Source organism: Ipomoea nil, unplaced genomic scaffold, assembly GCF_001879475.1.
Source record: "Ipomoea nil cultivar Tokyo-kokei standard unplaced genomic scaffold, Asagao_1.1 scaffold2926, whole genome shotgun sequence".
Lineage (NCBI taxonomy): Eukaryota > Viridiplantae > Streptophyta > Magnoliopsida > Solanales > Convolvulaceae > Ipomoea > Ipomoea nil.
This window is the reverse complement of record NW_017619354.1, coordinates 1,498,560-1,524,636: the sequence shown is the minus strand read 5'-3', so window position 1 is coordinate 1,524,636 and position 26,077 is coordinate 1,498,560. Positions and strand designations below refer to the sequence as shown.

The 26,077-nt window shown below is 29.5% G+C and overlaps 1 protein-coding gene across 1 annotated transcript; it reads right to left on the bottom strand.

The window, feature by feature from the left end:
• Positions 1–3,877: 3,877 nt before the first annotated feature.
• On the bottom strand, positions 3,878–6,485 carry LOC109161925 (polyol transporter 5-like). Its single transcript, XM_019310496.1, has 3 exons — positions 6,208–6,485; positions 5,726–6,088; positions 3,878–5,236 (listed from the first exon to the last, which is right to left on the bottom strand). Exons 1-3 carry the CDS (start codon positions 6,344–6,346, stop codon positions 4,158–4,160), a joined length of 1,581 nt encoding a protein of 526 aa, XP_019166041.1. The 5' UTR covers positions 6,347–6,485; the 3' UTR covers positions 3,878–4,157.
• Positions 6,486–26,077: the final 19,592 nt, after the last annotated feature.

Below are 26,077 nucleotides of genomic sequence, written 5' to 3'. Positions count from 1 at the left end.
TGACAATCGATGTAGCCATTATGTTTTCCTTCACAATAAAGAAGATGAAGGTCGGCAATGGATGGCGCGTTGAAGATGCAATCGATGTTTTCCTCTTGTTCGCAGATGAGTTGATGAGATGAGAGTATATTAGGGCTCGTCTCTGGTAATTGGGTTTTTTTTTTCGCACTTTGGTCAGAATAAGAGGTCAACAGCGGTCCGAGATTGCAAGGTCATTGTAAATGTCTATTTTATCCCTGATTTGAAATGAGAATTTTTTTTTCTCCGGTGAGATTTTGACGAAAAATTTGCCTGAAGGACAATTTTTGCAACAAAAATAATATTCATGGACTAAAATTGCAAGATTTAAAAGTCGCGGATCAATACTAATAATGCCACAATAGTCGTAGGACCAAAAGTGCAAAAAAAACTCCCCCTAAAATTAAGTTTTTGTGTAGCGTTCAAATTTTTCTGACCACTTGTTAAAAGTGATTAGAATTTTTGGCCATACATAAAAAGTGGTTAGAATTGCACGATTTTTCAACTGCGATTGAATTTAATTTTTGAAATTATAAATTAAACATTTTTAAATTTGCATTCCATATTAAATACTCCGTATTAGTTATTGGTGAAATAGATAAAATTTTTGTGTCTGGTATAAGAATTATAACCAAAATTTTTTAAGTAATTTAAGATCCTCAAAGTTTGAAACATTTGTGCAATTCAAACTCAATTTTGTAACTTGATCCAAAAAAAAAAAAAAAAATACAAAATTCGATTTGACTTTAAGGGCATGAATTTTCATAAACAATTGTTGGTTCTTAAAAAGTTTATTTATTTCACCCGAAAACACTAGTTTAGTAGTTTCCATAAAAGAATATATTATTTCAATATAGGTTAATCTTTTCATTATAGGCTCTGTTTGGCAGAGCTTATTTAGGAGCTTATAGTTTATTTTAAGTTACTAATAAGCTATAAGCTCTGTTTGGTAATGTTCCCAAAATAAGCTTCTAGCTTAAAATAAGAGCTTATTTTGAAACGCTACCTTAGGTAGGCTCCTAGCTTCCTAACTTTTTTTCCATCTTTATCCTTATTACTAGCATTTTGTACGCGTGCGCGAAAATTTATGCCCAATATTAAAATATTTGTAAGTAACAAAATTTAAAAAATTAGTTAAAATTATGTTTTGCCCAATATATTTGAATAATATAGTGATCAAAACAAAAAAAAAAAAAATTATATTTTTATATAATAATAATTTACAAATAATACTAAGCTAACATGCACCCACATATATGATATATTGATATGGATACACAAATAATATACATACATATTATATATATATATATATATATAATTTAACATTCATATAAATATTTAATTAAAATATAATTTATAATTAAATTAAATGTTATATGGTAATTTTAATAAAATGATAATTAAAATAGGAAAAAGATATGATAGATGTAGGTGTATGGTAAGATTGGTAGATATATTAAAAACTAACGGTGTTATAACGGTGTAAGGGTGATTTTGTCCAATGCAAATGAATGTACAACAATTAAAGCAAAATGTATATATTTATAAGCATATAAAAAAGGGACAAAAATCAAGGACATAACTTGTATTGACACTTATTATGTTTTTAGATTTTAAAGAAATGACATAATTTACCCTTCCCAATTAAAACCCTTTTCTCATCTCCTTTATCAGCAACTTTCACCACAAATATTATTATTATTATTATTATTATTATTATTATTATTATTATTATTATTATTATTATTATTATTATTATTATTATTATTATTATTATTATTATTATTATTATTATTATTATTATTATGAGATTTGCAACAATATTGCTACTCCATTATAAGATGCTAGATCATGATTATGCTAATAGTTTTATTTAAAAATTTTAATTTTTTTTTAAAGACAAAATTTTAATTTTTTTAAGGACAAAATGTTAAATTTTAATATGTAAATAAACTAATTTAAATTTTATGAATATGTCATTTTTAGTCTTTTTACATTTATCAGATTGTCAAAAAGCTAATTTTACTAAACACTTTCAATCATAACAGCTAGCTTAACATCCCTTCAGTTTTCAGCTCCGAGCTTATAGCTTTTCAACTTTGAGCTACTTTTAAGCTTTCAGTTCCTTTTCAGCTTTCAGCTCCTAGCTTATAGCTTTTCAGCTAGGTTTGCCAAACAGAGCCGTAGTAATAATTTTTTTGTTGGAAAGTTTGGACCTTTGTAGAAATTTAAAAGGTATGAAGATTATTCTCACAATGTAATTTTGACTTAGGTTGGAAAGTTTGGGTCAATTGTTATATAATTCAATAATATCACCAAAGAAAATAAAAGTAAATATCACATATGGGAGAAATGATTCTTTTTACCAAATATACTCAGTTATGTATTTATCTTTTTTCGCTCAGGTTAAAAGTCTCTTATAGATATAATAATAAATTTATCTCTCTCACCATTACAAAAGATAACAACATGATTTATTGAAAAAATTGTTTTTTCAATACTTTTTTATATAAGTACTTTTTAAATTTTGTTTTTTTTTTTAATATTCTTATTGCATACAATAATTTTTTGACAAATAATTTATTAATTTATAAGTGATTTATTAAACTCTCAGTTATTCTTTATGTTTTTTTTTTTTCAATTCTTTTTAGTGGTTGCATATAGCAATGATATATTAGAGATTTTAAAAATTTTCATAAGAAAGTTTAAACGAACAAAATATCTTCATTAATTTTTTATACAAAGACATTTCAATTTTTTTAAAAATAGAAAGTAGGTTGAACCGCTCTATTTTTTTATGTTTATTTTTTTAAAAAAAAATCATAATTGAAGACCGAATATCTTTTTATTTTAAGATATTTAAATTGTTTTGTTAATAAAAGACCAAAAATGGTCCCGTCACACTAATATTAGGTCCAAAAATGGATATTTGATAATATATATAAAAAAAATACTTAAAGTAGCTAGACTGCCACGTATAAATTTAGGATAAAAAATATAATTAACTCTAATAATAATATCCAAATTAGTTTGATAAATTCTAAACTATTTTTTTATTCTTGAATTTGAATTTGAATAATGAATTTTAGTGAAACTAAATACGTTTTAAAATTATTTTGGCCGGAGATGCGTGAAAGTAGTAGTATAATGTTTTGACCTTTACCCTACTATGACTATAACATGAGCGGTTGAGATTTGTTTAATCTTTTTCAGTCACCCTCACCAGTCACCACAACGCCTATAACTTTGGAATTCTTCTCTTTATTGGACTGTAAAATTCATTAAGAAATATAATAAAAATACAAATTTCAACAATAGGAATCGTGTCAAATTCTTTGGATGATATACAAAATGAGAGTTAATTATATGAATACTACATTAATTATTGATTTTTATTAATTTTTATATCGACTTTTAATTAGATCATAAATAATTTATTGACTATTGACATTTATTAAATTTTCATCATCGACTTTCAATTTGACTATAAATGATCTCTTGATTATTATTTTTATTTCATTCTTCTCAAAAGACTGAGTCTCCAACTCTAACGGCTCCTCACACCCCGGCCCGACCGAGCATCTGGAATGATGTAAATCATGTTTGGTCATCTAGTTAAATATTCATTTAATAAACATATGGTGTAAAATTAAAATTAGCTTGTTATTGAGATGGACAAATTGGGTTCACAAACTTAATACATTAGGTTCATCATTAGTAATAGTGTGAAGAAGATAACTTTTACATTATTACCCTTAATGGTATAAGGATGGATATAGAATTGAATAATCAAAGTCTGAACAAAATTAATAGTGAATGAACGCTTTATAGTCAAATTGAAAGTAGTCTTATGAAACAGAATACTCTTATTATAATTTACTTACATCCTGAAATTCTGTTGTTGAGCATCCAATTAATGACCCAAACATCTAATTAAAGGGACTTTCAAAGTAAATGGCCCCAATCATCTTATGTGATAAGATGTATGATATGATACTAAATACTGAAGTAAATTAAAATACTAGGAATATTATAACATGATACACCAGCGAGAGATTAAGGTAGGCAGTACGTAAAGTAACATTAATCTCTACTAACATTACCCACGCAGCTTATACTACTAAATAAAAGTACGTCTACTTATTAGCAGCCTGAAGCGTTCCCATTTGAAGCTGGGAATTGTTGTTAGCCTTCTTCGCATCCACCTCCCTCTGCCTTGACCGCCACCTAAAGAATGTCCCAAACAGCGCCTCCGTCTCCTCCAGCGTTTTCCCCTGCGTCTCCGGCATTAGCGTGAAGAAGAACACCCACCCCACGGCGGCGATAGCCGCGTACAGGAAGAAGGACCCACCTATGGAGATGGCTTTGTATAGGGATATAAACGTCATTGACACTACTCCGCTTGTTACGCGGTTAATTCCCGTTCCTAGACTGCACCCCGTTGCCCGGAGCTTTAACGGGAATATCTCCGAACTGTATACCCACGTAATGGGCCCCGCTCCGATGGAAAAGGCGGCCACGTAGGCTAGCGTCATTGCGATGGCCATGGCCACCGCCCAGGGTACCTTTTCATGGGAGTGGTCAATCACGGTCAACGACATTCCCAGGAGTGCCAGCGTGGTCACCATCCCGCCGACGCTGGTTAGGAGCAACGGCCGGCGGCCGAATTTGTCTAGCGTGAATGTGGCGACCAGTATGAACACGGTTTTGGTGAAACCGATGGCGATTGTGCAGAGGAGCTTGTCGGTGTCGGATTTAATCCCGGCCTTCTCGAAGATTCTAGGCCCGTATAGAACCACGGCGTCTATGCCGCTGGCTTGCTGGAAGAGATGAATGCCGACGCCGGTGATGAGGATGTGAAGGACGGCCGGCGTCGGGGAGATGAAAAGCTCCCTCCACACGCTGTCCTCGTCGCCTCGCTTCTTCGTCACCGTCACCACTTCGTCGTCGCAGTGCTCCGGTATGCCGGCGGCTTCCTTGATGTCGGCGAGCCTCATGTGAGCTTCCTCCGGGGAATCCGAAGTCTTGAGAAGCACGCGCCGCGCGTCTCCCAGGCGACCCTGCATCACCAGCCACCGCGGCGACTCCGGCATGGCCAATACACTAACGCCGAGCAACACCGACGGAATCGATCCCACTCCGAGCATGAATCGCCAGCTCAAGTGAACTGACATATTCTTAAATGCAAAATTGGACACGTAACCCACCAAAATCCCTATATATTAACAAAATTTAGCGATAATAATCATAATTAATCACGCCCAAAAAATATACATATAATATTAAAACCGTCTAAACAACCTAGCTCATCAGGTAACCAATAGTCAACATAGTAGTTAATTAATTAATTTTATAATACATAGTCGGTTACAAAATCATATCAATTTAGTAGGCATCGATGACAAAAATTATATATTTCAAAATTACATATGAAGAAATCTCAAAATTTGGTTTGGTGTAAAGTAAAAATTTTCTGGGGCAAGAAGATTCAGGGCAATGATTAATCAGATTCATATACATATATATGTATATTGTTGCGAGGGGTTTTGGACTTATTAGGTGTTTTTCTAACTTATTACAGTGAGTTGTTGCTCGTGACGTTTTGAAATTTCCACATGCAAATAGGAAACGACAAATAAATCAAGAAAATAAATAATAATAACTGTTCCCAATAATAATAATAATAATAATATGGTTAACGTACCAAAATTAATGAAGACTTCAGGGAAGGAGGTGAGGAAGCCGCGGACGGAGGCGGGGGCGACCTCGGCGGTGTAGACCGGAGCAATCATGAGGGCGTAGCCGACTCCGATCCCGGCGACGAAACGGCCCACCATGAGGAAAGTGTAGTTGGTGGAGAAACCCATTAAAATGGCTCCCACGAAGAACACAACGGAGGCGACCACCATGGTGTACCGGCGGCCAATCCAGTCGGAGGTCCGGCCGGCCATGCAGGAGCCGATAAGGGAGTATAGGTTCAGGATTCCCAGGAGAATCTCCACTTGTGTGTCGTTGATTTTTAGGTCCTTCTGGATATAGATGGCCGCTCCACTCATCACCCCAATATCTGCGACAACAAATTCCAAAAACAAAAAATCATTTATTTCTTTCATCTCAGACGATACGATGCCGGCCGGAGCCCAAAATCTAAGCTGTCGCTTATCGTTTATCCGATGAAACACTCACCGTAACCGAGCAAGATTGATGCCAGTGAAGCTAAAAAGGCGGCAGCTATGGCATATTTGTTTCTCTTCACCTTCTTCGGAGGATCAAACGCCGGAATATGGCCGGAGCCGGCATTTCTTACTGGTCTAGTGTCTCCCATGATGAGAGACGACGACAGAGAGAGAGAGAGAGGGTGAGAGAGAGAGAATTACTATGTTAAGAGTAGTATAACAATATTACAACGGACGAGAATACAATATATATTTCCGAGTGTTGTGTTGGATAACCCAACCAGTGTTTTAGTCCTTATATAGACGTTGGACACACCCTGATAGCCTACGCGCTTGAAAATCTTCTCCATACGTAAACCAATCATAGTTTATATATAATATATTTATATATTCACAATAAAAAAATTTATTATTCATTTATTCATTATATTCCATTTTACTTATATTCTTTACTAATTATTGGTTACAATAATTTTTTCTTCCGTAGTTTTCTTAATAATTTTTATAAAGTTAATATCCAAAATGGTTCTCGATTATAGTGATTTTTCTTAATCCGTCTTAAATTACTTTGGTAATCTAATGTAGTCCAGACTTTTGTGTTTTTGCTCAATTTAGTCCTCTGTTTGTTATTCTGTCCATTTGGTATTAAATTGAGAGTTAATTCAGTAATTTTAATATTGACATATCTTTACTCATAGACATGTGAAGTGCGAAATCCCTCATTCTTTTATAAATTACTCCCAAACATGTGAATATAAAATTTAATTCACAGGCCTGGCTGTAATTCTAGGAGTAAATCGTAAAATAAATAGCAATTTCGCACTGCGCAAGGCTGGGAGTAAAGATAGACCAATATTGAGATTACTGATGTCACTATATTTAACACTAATTTGACGAAATAACAAACGAAGAACTAAATTTAACAAAAATGCAAAAGTCTGAGATTACATAATTAGATCACCAAAGTCGTTTAGAACGAAATTGAAAAAAAAAAAAAAAAACACTATAATCGTGGACCAATTTGGATATTAACAAAATTGTATATTTAAAATTTTATATTTAATAGTTCTTTAAATTAGTTTTTGACATAAATGAATTTTATTTATTAATACTAAAATCAATATTATTAAATATTAAATTATAAATAATTGTAATCATTACTCATTAATCGAATCAAACATATAAAATATGGATAATTTCATTTGAATTGGTGGCCCCACTCTATATTAAAAAAAATTTATTTATATTATTATCACGTAAATGGAAAGAATAAATTAAGTTTTGTCAGGATAAAGCCTTAAAAGGTATTAACTTAGGAAAAAACCAATGAAAATTTATTACTTATATTGCACTTCCATCCGATCCGTTGGCTATAACATTTTTTTTTAGCGAATACCAATTTTGGTCCTACGAGTATTAGTAAAATGACAGTTTTAGTTCATATGTTTGTGTATAATTTAGTAACAAATATAATTTTGTTGTTGTCGTTGTTGTCGTCGTCCAAAATTTTTAATTTTACCAAAGTATATCCTGAACCTCAGTAACTTGTCTTTACGCTACACCCAAAATAAGATAAATTGAACTAATCTAGAAATAAAAATAATTTATACGATACAATTTTTTGACACCCAAATTAAAAGTAATGATTTTTTTCCTTAAAAGGGATACTTTAACTCCAAAATTAATGGGAAAAGTATCTTGTATGACAATATTAATGATTTTTCCTTACACATGTTTTGAGTTATCCAAATTCACACATATCCACTTATCTTTTTCTACTAAATAGAATTGCGATACTAACTAATAACTTATTAACGGTTGGTTGGTGATTTGCGTACCTTATTATCGGATTTGATGCTCACTTGCATATTTGTGTATAATTTAGTGACAAATATGTTCTCATTCTTACTATTTAGTTGTCAAATAAATTCTTTTTTTGTTTGCTTATTTTATGTGTTATTATTTTTTTTTTTTTTTATGTTTAACAATACTAGCTTTTAGTGTAATATTAAAATATATAAATTTATTTATTAAGACTAAACTTAATACGGAGTATTATGAAAAATTAAATCTTAAATAACTTCAATTAATTCTTTTTAATCAAATTAGATACCTAAAATGAGACGGATATAATACATGTATATACAATATAAGTGGAAAGCAATAACAACCGTTCCTATGAATGGATGATCAAATTTTGAAATGACGAGATTGTCCTTTGACTAGAGGCTTATTAAAAGTGACAAAAAATTAAAATTAAAATGACTGAAATCGGACAATTTTTTTTATATATAAATATAATACTGATAGCGATAAATTCAAAATACTCAAAAGATTTAAAAATGATATTAAGTTTGTCAACAAAAAAAATGTTGAGTATACAATTTAAGAATCATAAGACACCATATTAGTTATTACTCGGTATTTTAAATGCCAAGTTATACTATGGAGCAAGGTTCATAATATACAAAAAAATTATTTTTAATGTACCGAAAACTCTTTTTTTTTTCGTTAAACTTGTAACATAAGATCTTCTCAATGTGATATATGATTTTCCTTATCATAAAAAGAAAAAAAAAAAAAAAAAAGATTACGACACAATACCCACACATTAAGAACTCCCGTTTATAAAGACCTTTTGTAGCTCATAAATTTCACATGTTTGATGTGTAACTATAATGAGCTTATTTTATAATCATAAAGACAGCATGAAATTTTTTGGTATACAATAAAATGGGTGAAAAATTCTATCTCACGTTGTTGACTTAGAGTAATGTATGTAATACACCTAACAGGCTAACACCAACCAATTATATATTATTCCGTGTCATGTGGTTATGTCGCAAAAAATATTTGACTTATCAATTATTTGCACTATTATCATAAAAGGAAATACGTAATTAAATTGTTTAGTAATACAAGTATGTTGGGAAATGAAAAGTCAATGGGAACTTTTGCAGTTCTCAACTATTTATGATTATCTAATATTAATTTAATCTTTATCATACAATAATGAGTGACCAACACTTATTAGATCATATCGATTATAATTCGTTGGCCTCTACTATTTAAATAGAACTGTTCTTGAATTCAGATATATTAACTGTCAAAAATATTAACTATTTTGATGTATGAAAATCTCCTACACTGTTTTATTCAACTAAATAAAATCTAAATTCCAATTTCCAATAACAAGAATAATATCGTATATGTGAGTACACTAAGCATTTTCCATCTTATCATATATTTGTTGATATTCATCACGACCCACGACTGAAAGCTACTATGCTGAGGAAAGGTTTGACGAAAAGGATGAACGAAAATGTTGGTACCTTGTACCTTGCTTGTAATTTAACACCATACATCATTTATCCACAAGTCTAATATATTTATGGTAAAAGGAGATTTCTAAAATCTATTTTGATGGGTTGATGGTATTTATATGTCACTTTTGATTAAATAATTAATAGTTATATGAATATAAATTCAAAATTTTAGAAGTAGTAGAAAATAATGTTTTGTTATCCGTTATCCATTTTTACCATTACAGGTTTAAAGGTTATTATTATTATTATTATTTTTAGTGTTTACTTATTTTGGAACAACTATTGTCTTTTTGGCTAAATTTGAGTATACAACAATTATTGGTTGTATTATGGATTGGATAAAATAATTATTACTTATTTAACACTAGCTTGAATGTGAATAAATAAAAGGAATAAGGTTCAAATTGGCCACTGAACGTAACCTGAAAATGCAATTAGGTCACTAAACGAAAAAAAAGTGTAATTAGGCCATTGAACACTCAAAAAATGTGCAATTAGGCCACTGAACTCTCCAAACGTATGCAATTTTACCGGATAACAGGTTACCATCAATTTTAGCAGGTTACCTGCTTACGTGGCAGCTTAGTTGGCATTTTTAATAATTTTTAAATAATTTTTAATAATTAATTTTAATAATCAATTTTATAAAAAATTGGAAAAAATAAAATAAAAAATAAAATAAAGTCGTTTTTATTTTTCAAAAATAAATTAATACAAATTTATTATTAAAATTTATTAAAAATTAATTAAAATTTATTAAAAATGCCAACTCAGCTGCCACGTAAGCAGATAACCTGCTAAAATTGAGGGTAACCTGCTATCAGGTGAAATTGCACATTTTTGGAGTGTTCAGTGGCCTAATTGCACTTTTTTTCGTTCAGTGGCCTAATTGCACTTTCAGGTTACGTTCAGTGGCCAATTTGAACCTTATTCCTAAATAAAATTCAGTCAATTGTAACAGGGGTCCCTTGTTTTTTTTTTTTTTTTTTTGTTTTGTTTTGTTTTTTTTTGGTGATAAATTCATATTTAGTCTTAGACTATCATTTTTGTCATTTAACTCCCTAGGCTATTATATTTTGCACATTTTTTATCCTTCCGATGATTTAAGCTTTCCAATATATATATTTTTAAAATATATAATATATCCTTTCTATTTACAAACATTTAAAAACATTATTAATAAATCATATGCCAAAAAATTTCATTATATAATAATGATATTCAAAATACAAAGCATTACGTATGTAAAAATGTGTTGAAGGAGACGAATTTCTTATATTTATAAGGAGTTAATATTCAAAATGATCCTTGACTATGATGATTTTTCTCGATTTTATCCTAAAGAATTTTTGTGACCTAATTTAGTCCCAAATTCGTACATTTTTGCTCAATATTGTCCTCCGTTTGCATCTCTATCTATGTGTTGTTAAATTCAAGGGTAATTTGGTAATTGCAAGAATATCTCCTCTTTCACCCACCCTTTTTACTGCATGTGAATCCAATTTTTTCTATCATTTTCGCATATTAATAGAAACCATTGAACCCTAAGACTTGTAACATATGAAGGAAGCAACAATGGGATCGGATGAGGCAACCAAAGAGATTCTTTGTCTTCGCAGGTAGTAAACAGAGTGGGTGAAAAATGATATATTCTTGCAATTACCAAATGCCCTTGAATTTAACTGCACATAGACGGAAATGCAAATGGAGGATTATATTTTGTAAAAACACACAACTTTGAGACTAAATTAGGTCACAAAATTTTTTTAAGACGAAATCAAGAAAAATAATCATTGTCAAGGATCATTTTGGATATTAACTCCATTTATAAGAGACTTTTAATTTGGTACCATTATTAAAGATAAATTCATAATTCAATAATTGTGAAAAATAATCCTACTTCCGTGAAGAAGGATTTACTTTTCTTGATGTCATAAAATTTTAGATTCCTATTGGCCCGAACTTTCTTGAGTCATAAATTACACCAAACATGACCAAACACCTTGTGCTTAAATGACATGTAGTGACTTCTCCCATGTGGAAGGTCATGAGATCGAGTCTCAGTGGAGGCGTTGTTGACTTTATACACCTCATTAGTACAATGTAATAGAGTCAGTAGCATTGTTCAAAAAAAAAAAAAAAAAAAAAAAAGATTACACCAGCCAAACATGAATATAACTTTTCCACCTTTTAAATTCCCAAAAAATTAAAGTTTAATAATTTCATGACTACCAAACGCCTGAGTAATTCATTCTTATTCTTTTTGGCGGATGCTATTGGAATTACTTAGCCTAAATTCATGCAAATTATTTGTTCGGGTCATTTCAGCTTAACCGTGGACCAATGTATTCGTTACTACATACATAATAGGGGAAATATTGTCTACCCCTACAAAAATCATATGGAGTATAATTTTTGTTACTCCTTGATATGACTATTTTCGTCTAGTTAGTTTATTTTATTTTTATTTTTTTTAATTTCAATTTATCACCAATTGCTGTATCAGGGACTCATGGAGTGGGAAATTAAAAAAATGCATAGGGTGACTTTTGTAGGGTAAAATAGCATTATCCATAAATATATAATGTTGTTGTAGTTGTTTTTTTTTTTTTTTTTTTTTTTTTTTTTTTTTTTTTTTTCTTTCCCTGGAGTGTTAAGTTGCACCTCATAAAATTATGTAGATATGTTAGATTTTATTATGTATTATCAATATTGGTGTCAAAAGTATCTTTTATAACTAAGCATTCATGTATTATTGTATCAAATGCAATTTGATACTGTAAAAATTTCATAATGTTACATAACATGTATAATGTAAATTTTAGCAAAGTTTTAATGTAATATTGAAATTAAGGAAATGGTAAAATAAACTCTTAAGTTATTTAGAAACATTGAATTGCATCATTATTTAGGCTATGATCGAGAGAGTTGAGGAGTTTGATGGGGAAGCTGTGATCAAAATTATGAATGATAAAAATAATAGAAGGTAGTTGAGATTCAACTTGATCATGAATTACACTTTCGTTTCTAGGAGCTTTCAAGACATTGTGTTCCAACATGTGTTTTAGGGAAGGAAACTGTTGTGCTGACTGGCTAATCAACATGGGACAAGTTAGAAATTGAGGCATGACTATCCTTGAAGAGATATGATTTAATCAAGACTGATGTAGCTACTCTCGCATGATTAGATAACACTTTGACTTATGGGCTGAAGCGGTGTTTCTCATTAAAAAAAATATAAATTGAATTGCATCATTATATTAAATTTAAAAAAAAGTTTCAAATATACTTATATACTACTAATTAAACTTTGTAGCACTTTTTTAACTAGAAATTATCAATAACATTATATTATAGAATGAAGTGCCTTTTTTTATTTTATTTTATTTTAAAAATAAATAAATAAATAAACATTGATGGTCTCTCCACAACCACGAGAGGACAAGGACAAAAGTCTTCATCCCGTATATGGATGAGCACCTCCTCGCCTAGATCTAAGATGAGGACCTCTCATCCTCATCATCCACAACCATGGGAGGACTATGATGAAGGACCTCATCTCTATTGCAATGGAAAATGACTTTTCGTTCTTGTCCTCTAACTTATTAAAAATATTTTAAAAAATGATAAATTATATTTTTAAAAAATCATCAAAAATTTCTTGTTTATGATAGAGAATGATAGCGAAGAGGAAGAAAAAAAAATCAAGTATGTCCAAATCAATACTACATTAGCTAAAAACTTTTGTATCAGCAAATACCGAAAGATAACTGAATATCAACCTAACTATAAAAAGTTTTTGAATTCAATAGTCCACTGTCTATTGAACTTAATTAAATAATTGTGTGATCTATTTCACCATTCTTTTTCTTGAAATTATGAATATATATAGAGATGATTGTTGTTGGGAGATGAATCATGACCATTGGTTCAAATATATATGGCTGAGCTTCTAATCCAATCAATAATTGGATGGTATTATGTTGTAGAATTGCATACGTCAAAATCTGATCTGTGTCTCCTTGCTTGAATGGACTACCACAATTCCACAAATGCTGCCGAAACATGATATGTTGATTCATTAGCAGTCCACCTCAAAACAACAATGATGTTAATTAAAGAATGGTTGGCTTAGGAACAATAGCATCTACCACACCAAACCCGTCACATGATTTGTTTATACCCAACTCCTAGCTTGTTACAATTATATACTTATATGTTCCAACTTTAAAGTAACTTATAGCTCAATGGTACATCTGTGAGGTCACATGTTTAAATTCTAATGGGAGCAAGTACTACATTGTGATAGAATTAGTAGTACTAAAAAAAACTCTAAAATTATTGAATTTATCTTTTTGGCGTATCAACTCGAGTAGTTATTCTTTATAGTATTTCAATTTAAATCGTAACAAATAAAACACGCATAAGAAATTTATAGTACAATTAGAGAACACGTACTAATCTACAAGACTATGCCCAAAACTTTTTTTACTAAAGATAACCTATGTTTTATCCTAACTGATAATGCTGGTGAGACTCAATCCCTGATCATTTTTTCAAATTTTTATCTTTATGACCAGTTGAACTATCCATGCGGGTTGCATTGTACATTTATGTTTATATATATTATATGCTCAACACTCCTTTCTGACCCATGAAGTTTCAGTATGCATGATTGGATTTGTTTTGACACGATATAATAACCTATTAATTCCTTGGAAACTTCTTGTAATGATCTCACCCAACCCCTTTATATATAGCTATTTAGATACTTTGATTTGTGGCTCCATTTTCCACAGGTTCACGCATCCCTTTGTGATGAGATAAATCATATCACAACCACACCTTTGTTGAGAGAAAATAGGAATAACAGTTTACTTTTTTCTATGATTATTCTTGGTTACGTTTCCTTATAAATAGAAATTATAACAAAATTTAGGTTTTGTTTAGTAGAGCTTATAATTATTTTTATATACAAATAAGTTATAAGTTTTGTTTGGTAAAAGATATAGAACTTAAAAATAATAATTTGTTTTGAAACGTTATTTCAAGTAGCATTACAAAATAAGCTCTTGACTTTTTAATTTTTTTATTCTTATTAATTTACAAAAATGACACCATCTAACCTTCCTTAATCAAAATCCTAATATCTTAATTTATTCTTTTATATCTTTTTACAATTATGAACTAATTCAACAATTAATTTTATCAAACACTTTAATTTCAATTAGTTAGCTTATTAACTATTACGTACTGTAATTTTTTAGCTTTCGACATTCAATTAGCTTTTCAGCTAGTCATGTCAAACAGAGCCCACTCTTAATTTGAAAAGACTATTTTTGGACTAATAAATGCCAGTGATGAAAACTACTACAAATAATTTTTTTTTTTTTTTTTGAATTTTCATATACTAACAATCCCCTTTTGCATATGTTGATCAACCCCACCCCCACCCTGAATATAGCACAAAGTACCACCCTGAATATAGCATTTCTCACTTAGATTTTCTCCCCCTCTTGACATATAGACATAGTACGTCAAAGGCAAAGAAAATACCTCATGAATTGAGATAGAATAGGCAAGACAAAGTCACTATCGTAGGTAATAAAGCAAATTATGTAGTTAGAGGGAGATGCAATAAAAACTTTTAAAATATATGTTTATATAATAAAACATAAATACGTGTGTGTGTATATACATACACACACACACACACACATTGACATAGTATACATAGATTTATATATAATTATACACACATTTATATACATATAAATAAATAAATATATATATACACATGATTTATATATGTGTGTTTATTTATTTATTGAAGACATTATAATAAATTGATTCATATAATCTAAAATATAATTCTTAATCAAACAAAGGTAAAATTATATTCTGACAATCTAAACCAAACATATAATTGATGTAATATTATGAGTGTGTTTGGTTTGAACATGGAATGGGAATGGCCGGGAATATAATGGGATGAAATACTTGATAATTGGAATAGGTTTTTGTGAATGTATTTTGCATGTTTGGTAGTAGGATGGAATTGAAATAATAACCAATATTGATGTTTGGTTATATATATATATATATATATATATATATATATATATATATATATATATATATATATATATATATATATATATATATATATATGATCATATAATCGGAATAAATGTTTTAAAAAAATATAAAAATAAAAATTCTAAGGCAATTGAACTTAAGAGTGGCGATGGAGTGAGTAGGCAATGCAGTGAAGAAGTTTATGAAGTGAGGGAAATGAGAAGGGTTTAGGCTGAATTAATGAAAGGATAACTATTTAAATTATGTAATGGATTTTGTAATTATATGAGTAATCAAATCTTATACATGTATAACTTTCATTGTCGTTCCTTCTATCTAATCACATGAAATAAACACATCTTACATTTCTAAAATCCAAATTACATTTGAAAGTTATAATTTTATTACGTAAAATAATATCATATCCGGTAAACCAAACGCTCCTTAATTTAATAATAATAATAATGCATGCATGTACATACTCGTGTAGCATTGTCCCTGGCTATGGGAGCTATTGCAATAGCGGTATTAACTTTTATGGATATAATTGGTCCAATGTAAAAAGGAAGGTGACAGTGAAACAGGTGTGTTCAAGTTTATGACAATGACAATTTAATGGCTTGATGTACACATCTAATCATGTAACAAAGATTCCAACTTACAAAATGTTACCTTTGGGAACACCTATCAATGTGTTAAATAATTACTATGGTCGTTAAAACTGAAGAGTAATTGGTTTGTCATCTAAAATATGAGTTAATATTTAATTTAATCATCGATTATATTAGTTTTTCGTGTTTTAATTTTAAATGATTTTTGGTATTTAATTAGGTTATCGACTTTGATGGTTTTACCCAATTGAGTATTCAGTTGTTAGAATTCAAGATTAAATAATTGAGAAAATTCAATATAGTCGATGACTAAATTTGGTAGAATCACAATAGTCGAAGACTAACTTGGGTAAACTTACTATAGTTGAAGACTAAACTAGGTATTAATATAGGTGAAATTACCAAGTTATTTTAACATATGACTCAATTGAGAAAACCATCCACGCCCAGGACTTAATTAAGCACAAAAAATTATTTAGAACTATATCATAAAAATCACTATAGTCGATGACTAAATTGGGTATTAACTCTCACAAATATTATGAGAAATGACAAAACTAAGGAATTTGTATATTGAATACCATTAATTAGATGTTAGAAAAGAGATTTTGGACATGTATCACAAGACACATCTATAAGATATTTAGTATATGTGTTAAACAAAATTGATGTTTTATGGTCCTGTTTGGTAAAATAGTTAGTCTATTAGTCAATTTTAGCTTATTTGACAACTATTAATTATTTGATTTGATTAAAAAATTCATTTAAGTGTTTGGTTAATTAGCTTTTTGTAATTCTAAAATGCTTAAATCAAAAGGTTACACAAATCAACTTTTTCAATTAACTTTTTATGAAAAGAAATTATTCCAAAAAACTATCAGCTAACAGCTAATTTACCAAACACATTCTTACAATCAGTTAATGTTATCAACTAGTTATACCTTCTAATTAACTGAATCAGCTAAATGCTAACAGCTTAATTAGCCCCGATTGAAATTCAACTCTTGTACTTAGCTTATTGATTTTACCATAGGTATTTGAATGTTGAGATTTTTTGTTGTCGTTCTTTATTTTTCTTTACTACAGTATACTCCTCCACCCCCCCCCCCTCCCCCCGAAAAAAAAAGGATTTATGAGATTATAGTTTTTTTTTTTTTTTTTTTTTTTTTTTTGGTGCAAATTTTTTTTGTATAGAAATGTGGAGATTAATTATTGTATATATCCTTATCCATTAGAGATTTCATGCCTTGTAATCGTATAATTTTTTTCATTTTATCGAAACATTGAAGTGTATTAATTATTGTAAGACTGTATCCCAAAAACGTTGCGTATGAAACCAATTCATTAAAGAAGTGGAGTAGGAGTTGTGTCGAGTAATTAAAAGGATGCCCACTTGTTTTTCTTCCCCATGTTTGTTGTATCATTAGTGACAATCATGGGATTGGGACATCACACTTGTTAATTAGCAAATTAAACTGTTGGATTTGACTTATTATACATCCGACACTTATCTCAAAAGGCCAAGTTGTTGGATATTAATATTTTATTTTATAACTCAGGTTTTTCAATTTTACCGGACTATATTTTGAACTTATGAACATGCATGTCTCCCAAACAAAAAAAAAAAAAAAAAAAAAAAAAAAAGTAAATTGAATCAATCTAATTTTGAGAATCAACACCAAACTGTACATGCATGTATGCACACAAAGAGACTTAATAAACCCTTATTTTAAAAATGTACTTATTAGTCAATTTATGCCATATATTTATCAAAATAGTGCCATAATTTTTTTTTTTCATATAATGTTTAATTGACTAAAAAATTAATTAGTTTTTATGTATTTGGTCTCCAATATATATCTGATTATTGTAATTACAAAAATACTCTCACACTCAACAAATACACATTTAAAAAAAAAAAAAAACTGCTATTTTTTCATCCAAAATTTTTCTCTAATATTTCTCCCGATGATCATATTTACAATCATTGAAAGCTATGAAAGGACTAACTCCACATACATTTATTATGGTCCACGTAAAACTCTGTGAATCATAGTCTACACAATAATTTACCTTTGAATAGTGACGGTGGACTTGTTCGTAAATCAAATTAATAATTGTATCCTTATCCGTTACGTTAGAGATTGCATACCCCATGTAAATTGTAATCCTATAATTATTTTCATTTTTATCGAAACATTAAAAGTTTATAAATTGTAAGACTGTACCCCAAAAACATTGCGTATGAAACCAATTTAAAGAAGTGGAGTAGGAGTTGTGTGGAGTAATTAAAAGGATGCCCACTTGTTTTTCTTCCTCATGCTTATTGTCTCATTAGTGACAATCATGGAAAAACGGAATGGGACATCACACTTGTTAATTGGAACATTAAAACTGTTGGATTTGACTTATAATACATCCGGCACTTGTCTTCGTTCGATTTTAATATTCTAACAAGAGTTTTGTTTGGTCGATACTTCAAATTTTTTAAAATATTATTTTATAAATTTAATAAGTGCTTGTTTTTTAAAATGTATTTATTAGTCAATTTATGCCATATATTTATCAAAATGTCGTGTCATAATTTTTTTTTCTTATAATGTTTAATTGGCTATTTTTTTAAAATTTCTTTTTGTAATGGGTCTCCAGTATAATATAAAAATAATATCTGATTATTATAATTACAAAAAAAGAAAAATTTACGATATTGAACAAAATACACAAAAAAAAAAATATCAAGATAAACTATATATAAATATATGTGAGTGCTCGCATGTGAGTGAGAGGAGGGAGAGAACAAGGCTTCTTGTAAAAAGAAATGTTATAATAATTTTATTAGTCTATCTAGTTTGATTATGACGGGAAAATAGAGAGAAAGAGAAAATATGATAAAATTTTTGTAAAGTATTTATTACAAATTTTGAATGTGCACTGAACCAAATTAAACTTAATACTTTTTTGGTGATAACTAATCGTGCACTGAAGATCGGTAAGAGTGCACTCAAGTTTATTGCACTATATATGTTACAGTGCAATAAAGTTGAGTACAATTTTATCGATCTTGAGTGTGTGGTTAGGAATCATTGATGCACTCGATCTCAAACTTTACTAATATGTATCTAAAATTTATAATATGTACAAAATTATCACCATATATATATATATATATATATATATATATATATATATATATATATATATTTATTTATTTATTTTCAGTCATTATATATTTCATAATTACATATAGACAAACGAGATTATTCCACATTTCTATCAGAAAATTTGATTTTCACTTTAACCTCTCTATCTCTTTATAAAATCAAAACACCTTATGAGAGTTTTATTCCCTGTGAAAGTACATATATCATTTTCTTATACATAATGAGTGTTTGGATTATATGGAGACTTGTAGTATTTCTGACTTCTGACCTGTCGACGACGGAAGACATTTCGTTGGTTACTTTTCCTTTTTATATTTTTGAGTTCTACTACATAGACTCTCAAATCACTTTCAAAAAAAAAAAAAACATAGACTCTCAAATCATACTTTCTAAATTTTACTCTCTGATGTGGTGGACACTGATAGACTACTTTTTTCATGTGGGTCTCAATACAAGTGTCTACATCAAGATTTTGTATGTGGAGTAAAAGTTGAGAGTAAAAAATAGGAGTATATGTAATATTTTTCTTATATTTTCCGTCGGGTAGGATCGGAGTAGAATAATAAATGCAACTGTGTCTTCATGGTACAGCTAGCTAGATGTACGTGTTATTGTACCTATGCCAATGCATGGCAACTGCCAAAGAGACATGTCGATAGAGCTGTATAGAGTAATTAATACTGTGGGTCTATATATGTGATACGTTATTGACTTATATTTTAACTTACTATTAGCATTTTTTACGTCTGAAAATTCATGTCTAATTAATATTAAAATATTAATAAATAAAAAAATAAGGGTCAAATAAGTAACTCTAACAATGATTTTCGTTGAGATTTTTTTTCCCACATTTTGAGGAGGTTAAAGAAAGAGGAGATATGATATGTTACATGAGATTGGCTTATTTGTAAGCCCCACGATTTTTTAAAGAGAGGGACAAGTTGGTATGTTTCTCCCGCACCAACAATGCCAATTGGGAGCGTGCCAATTGGGAGCGTGCGTTACACATGTCAATTGGGTGCATTTATTTTTTTTTCTTGTTGTTTTCCTCTTCATCTCCCCTCTCTCCCATTTAACACCCAAAAAAAATATAAAATAAAATAAAATTGACCATCAAACTTGAGTTGTCATCTTATTTTATGCTTGTAGTCATCCAATGTAACATTATCTTCCAACATAGAAAACTCAAGTACATACACAAGCAAGCTATTGTTAATTAATTGATCTCTTTGTAATTTGTACTATGCTTTTAGTCATCCAATGTAACATCTTATAACATAGAAAAGTAAATTAAAGTAGTAGTCTAGTAGACTATACTAAGCTGTTACTCCGTATTATATTAATGATCCTTGCTGCACCCCCTTACATTTATCATACTCACAAGCTCACTTTTTGATGTAGTATTTTGTAGTGAGTGGAATTGGAATTTGAATTTTAAAAAAGTTAAAGGAAAAAATAACCCCCCCTCCCCCCTCCCCCCTCCCCCCCACACACAAACAAAAACTCTACATCAACAAGTGGCCAAAATTGTGTGATTTTTTGTAGGAGTTAGAAACGTAACAATTCCCTATATTAATTGAGCTATTTGTAGTTGACCCTCATAAATCTATCCTAGGACCATGAAAAGGTAAATCGAGTCAATTTAGTTTTGTGATTCAACACCTTTACATTTCTGTGGAAAAAAAAAAAAAAAACATGACTCAAACCCAAACCCTCAATGTTCGTGACATGAACGTAACCAAATTCTCACCTAGCCACTAAAAGCAAGTCTGAACTGGAGTTTCTCTTCCACTAGACCAATACTTTATGACACTATACTAACATTTTGTATACACAATGCATGAAAATTCATATCTAATATTAAGATATTAATAAATAAAAAATAATAATTGTCAAATAAGTCATCAAACTATTCAACAAAGTACAATTAGGTGTTTGAGCTAAAAAAAAAAAAATCCAATTAAACATTTGAATTTAAAAAAAAAAAGTACAATTAATTTTTTTTTTGAAAGTTACTGGCTCTATTACATTGTAGTATCTGTTCATATACTTTCTCAACCTACTGAAACACAAAGAACCAATAGGCTCGAACTCATAATCTTCCAAATGGAAGTCCAACCCGGATACCATTAGACCACATAGTCCTGGTAAGTACAATTAATCTAATTCGACTTGTTATTGCAAATAAATTAAACTTCATGTTAAAGGTGATTAAAAAATCACATTAAAATTACTGACTGAATGCTTAATAATAATAATAATAATAATAAAACACAATCTTCTATTAAATATTAGTTAATACAATTTACTATCTTTTAGTCTTTTAATGATAAATACAAATAATGCTCCCTATATCGTTTTCTTTTTCCATAATCCCATCTAACACTACCACCTTGTACACCAAATTTGACATTGAAAGCTAAGGTAGTGTTGCATTGTCATCTTATTTATCTTTGTAGTCAACCAATGTAACATTATCTTACAACATAGAAAAACCTAGTACAGTCAAGCAAGCCATTGTTAATTGATCTCTTTGTACTATTATATATGTTTTAGTCATCCAATGTAGCATCTTATAACATAGAAAAGTCAACTAGTAGACTATACTAAGCTATTATTATTATATTATTAATTGAGCTCTTTGTATTTGGCCAACAATTTCTGACTATGTTATCTGATCTTGACTTTATATTAATTCTCATAAATTTGCTGTAGAAACCCCATAAGCTCTTGTGGATCGGATATAGACAAGTAGTCATAAATATATGGTTACAATTGGACCACACAGATATTTGTTAGACTTAATTGTATTATATTTTGGGATCAAGACAAGTATTGCATATCTGTATAAAGTGCCAAAATCCCAAAAAAAAAAAAAAAAAAAAAAAAAAAAAAAAAAACTCTCCAGCTAACTGATTCTCTTTATATATATATATATATATATATATATATATATATATATATATATATATATAGGGAGGGGATCAGGTGCGGGTGGTGCTTCCCGTGCGATTGTGCGGGTAGACTCACATTAAATATTACACTGACGCACTTTAAATACACAACAAACGCATTTAAACACACAAACAAAATACATTCAGAATACAAACTCACGCACCTTAAGCACAAAAACACACGAACCTTAAGTTTTAACAACAACTCACATTAAGTACACGCTCACGCACATTAAATACAAAACTCACGCACCTTAAGCACTAGACTCACACACCTTAAGCACAAAACTCAAGCACATTAAGCACAAAACTCATGCACTTTAAAGTTTCAACAACAACTCGCAATAAAGTACACACTCACGTACGCACATTAAGCACACAACTCACGCACCTTAGGCACAAGACTCATGCACCTTAAGTACAAAACTCACGCACCTTAAATACAAAACTCACGCACATTAAGCATTACACACTCACGCACATTAAGCACAAACCTCACGCACATTAATCACCCGCACGGGAAGCATTCACCCGCACTGGAACTTAAACATACATATATATATATATATATATATATATATATATATATATATATATATATATATATATATATATATATATATATATTCAGTTATTTACCCCATCAAGTTATTATTCCTTTAGCTCCATTTCAAAATTGTGAATTACTTCCATGTGCTTTAAATTATCGATAACGAAGATGTGATTTTTTGTCAAGGTTATCTGTTAAAATGTAACTTTTTTCCAAATTAATTAGGGATAAATAGCACAAATGGAACTCAACTGAACATGAACCACAGAGACTAGACCTGTGCTCATATCGCACAAGGAACCGGCCTCACTTTGAGAGGTCGCTCCCACATTGCTGCTGGTGAGACTCAATCCCTAATCATTCTTCCAAAGTTTCACCTTTATGACCAATTGAGCTAACTCTATTACAATGTAATATATGTCTATATATGTTTTTTCAACATATATATTGAAGCACAAATGGTCAATGTCTCCACTGGGATTCAAATCTGTGACCTCTCATTTCGTAGAGCGACTGATCAATTCTACCGCCACTACTCTAAACATTACATAAATAGCTAACACGTGGCATAACTGACTTGAGCAACGACCATTACATTGTCATGTCAAACTTGTAATCAAGATTTTGGTAATGTATTCCTACTACATTATTATAAATAGGGACCCCCACCAACTAATAAGGGCCTAAGATCCAAAACTTTCCCTTTAAAAAAAAAAAAAATACTTTTCTCAATCATTTACGTCTTTAGTTTATGAAAAACTACAAACATATTTTTTGCATTTTAAAATTACAATGGAGTTGTTTACCAAAGTGAAAAATTAAAAGATTTTCTAAATAAATATAAAAAAAATTAGAAAAGTGAAAGAATGAAAAATAAAAAACTTATTTACTAAATTCAAATTTTAATTTCAAACTTAATTCTATCTTCATTCTTCTATTTTCCCTTCTCTTTTCTTTCTTTGTAATGTTATTTTGTTCCTATTAAGTTTCTTTCATTTTTTAAAATATTTTTGTTACGTGTTATTTAACTTATTTTATTGGATAAGAAGTACCGTGCATTTAATTTAAATACAACTTCGAGAAGATGAGGTTTTAAAATTTTGATGGAACGAGGTACATTTATATATGAGAATAATTAAAAGTGTAATTGAAATAGTAGTTGTAATTTATTTAGTAATATGTTTTTCTTTTCTTTTTTTTTTCTCTTTCACATACACACTATTAGTCCCCTCCATTCCGGACTCGCGTAATTGAAATAGTTATAATTTATTTAGTAATATGTTTTGATTAACTTTTGTTATCGTTTACACATTTAGCATAAGTATATTGAACTTTGTTATTTAAAAATTATATTTATAAAATGAAATCAGAAAATTGGAGAAATGAAAATTTTGCAAAATGGAAAGAGAAAATTAGAAAACTGAAAAAATGAAAAATGAAGTAAATGACCCAATATATTTAGGTATGATATTAAAAAAAATAATCATTAATTATTAACTTGTAATTAGTATAATTGAATCTAATCATTAATAATCACATAAGTAATTAATATTTGTAATCATGACTTTTATTTGGGGGACAGGGGAGACGGTATCATCCAGCCAAGGTTTTACGTTCCACATTGAAAATATTTTTGAATTTTCTGTACAAATACGTGAGGAAAATGGCTTTGGACCGTCATGCAATACAACATATTGCAATTTATGTATGTAGACAACTTATAAATTCATATAAAATATAATATTATATGTGTCTTTTAATATTCATTGAATTGGTTGTATATAATATAATGCGTGTGTCTAGATGGTTACTTTGAATCTTTTCTTTAAAAAAAAAAATATTCTGAATAATTTGTAAAAAGAAAATAACATTTGCAACACGTAATCTAAAAATAAAAATAAAAAATTAAAGTGACATTATTCTTCTCCCAACGCTGTAGCTTCACTTATAAGTCGATCTCATTTATAGTGCATAAGAGAATAATGAAACCATGAAAATATGTAGAAGTGGAGCATAATAAGTATTACCTGTTTATACTTTTCAATAAAATGAATAACATACCAACACGTAAGGAATTTTTGTAAGGAAAAATAAAAAGGTGAAAATTGATTTGGCATGTGCTTTCGACCTTAGCTTATTTCTGCCGTCTCAAAAAACCCTTTTTCTTTCTCCCATACTATTCTTTGTTAGAATCTTTAATTTGAACTTACTGTTCTGGAATTTACTATTTATTTTGAGTAGGAAATAAGAATGGTTGTTGTACGTCGTTGTTGCAGGTCGTACTACACATATCTGACTGCTCTTTACGTGCCCAAATTGTCCAACTATGATGTGCCTAATATTCTAACAACATATATATCAAATTTGGTTTAAAATTTTGTTACTTCAACAACCTGAATTAACTTGTCTCTGGGCAGACATCGATCGTTAAGAACAATATGGAAGAAGATTAGCATGGTCTTTGTGCAACGATAATACATGCTCACAATACATAGAAAAAATTGAGAAAATAGTCCAAATTAAGCTAGTAATGATTTAACGATAATATTAGGAAGTGTAAAATAAAAATTTAATTAGGAAGGGGTTGATTCTCAGCTAGAGTAATCTTGATTAGACTGTATGGATTGGAGAATATTTGATGCAGATTGTTGCTAATTAATTGTATCATAATGTACAATTTGTTAGTTATTTATGGGGTGTTTGGTAAATAGCTGTTAGCTGTTAGCTAAATGAGCTAGTGGTGATATATGCAAAATGACTTTTTCAAAAAATTTATCAAAAAAGCTGATTTGAATAATTTTTTGAATTTTAACATTTTGATGCGATCTTAAGACATTGGTAATAAATCGTGTACTGATACTAAAACTTGATGAATTCTCAGTTCCCATGCACCTTTTTGACTAGTCATTTGGAGTTGACTCCTCCGTTAAGTTTGAGTATTTATCATTTGGGTATTTCATTGAAAGGTTGATGTGTGGCGGAAATAGTTTCAAGCTAGCTATATATGGTTCAACCAACTAATTAGTTAGGTTTAACCATTAGTCTTGGTTTAACCTATATGGCTACAAAATAATATTAACTTCACGAAAAAAAATCACTTTTTTTTTTTTCAATTGTTTATGAGTTACAAAGGTGACTCCTACAATTAGGGTTTTCTCAAGACACCTCATGATCTAATAAATAATAATAAAAAACATCAA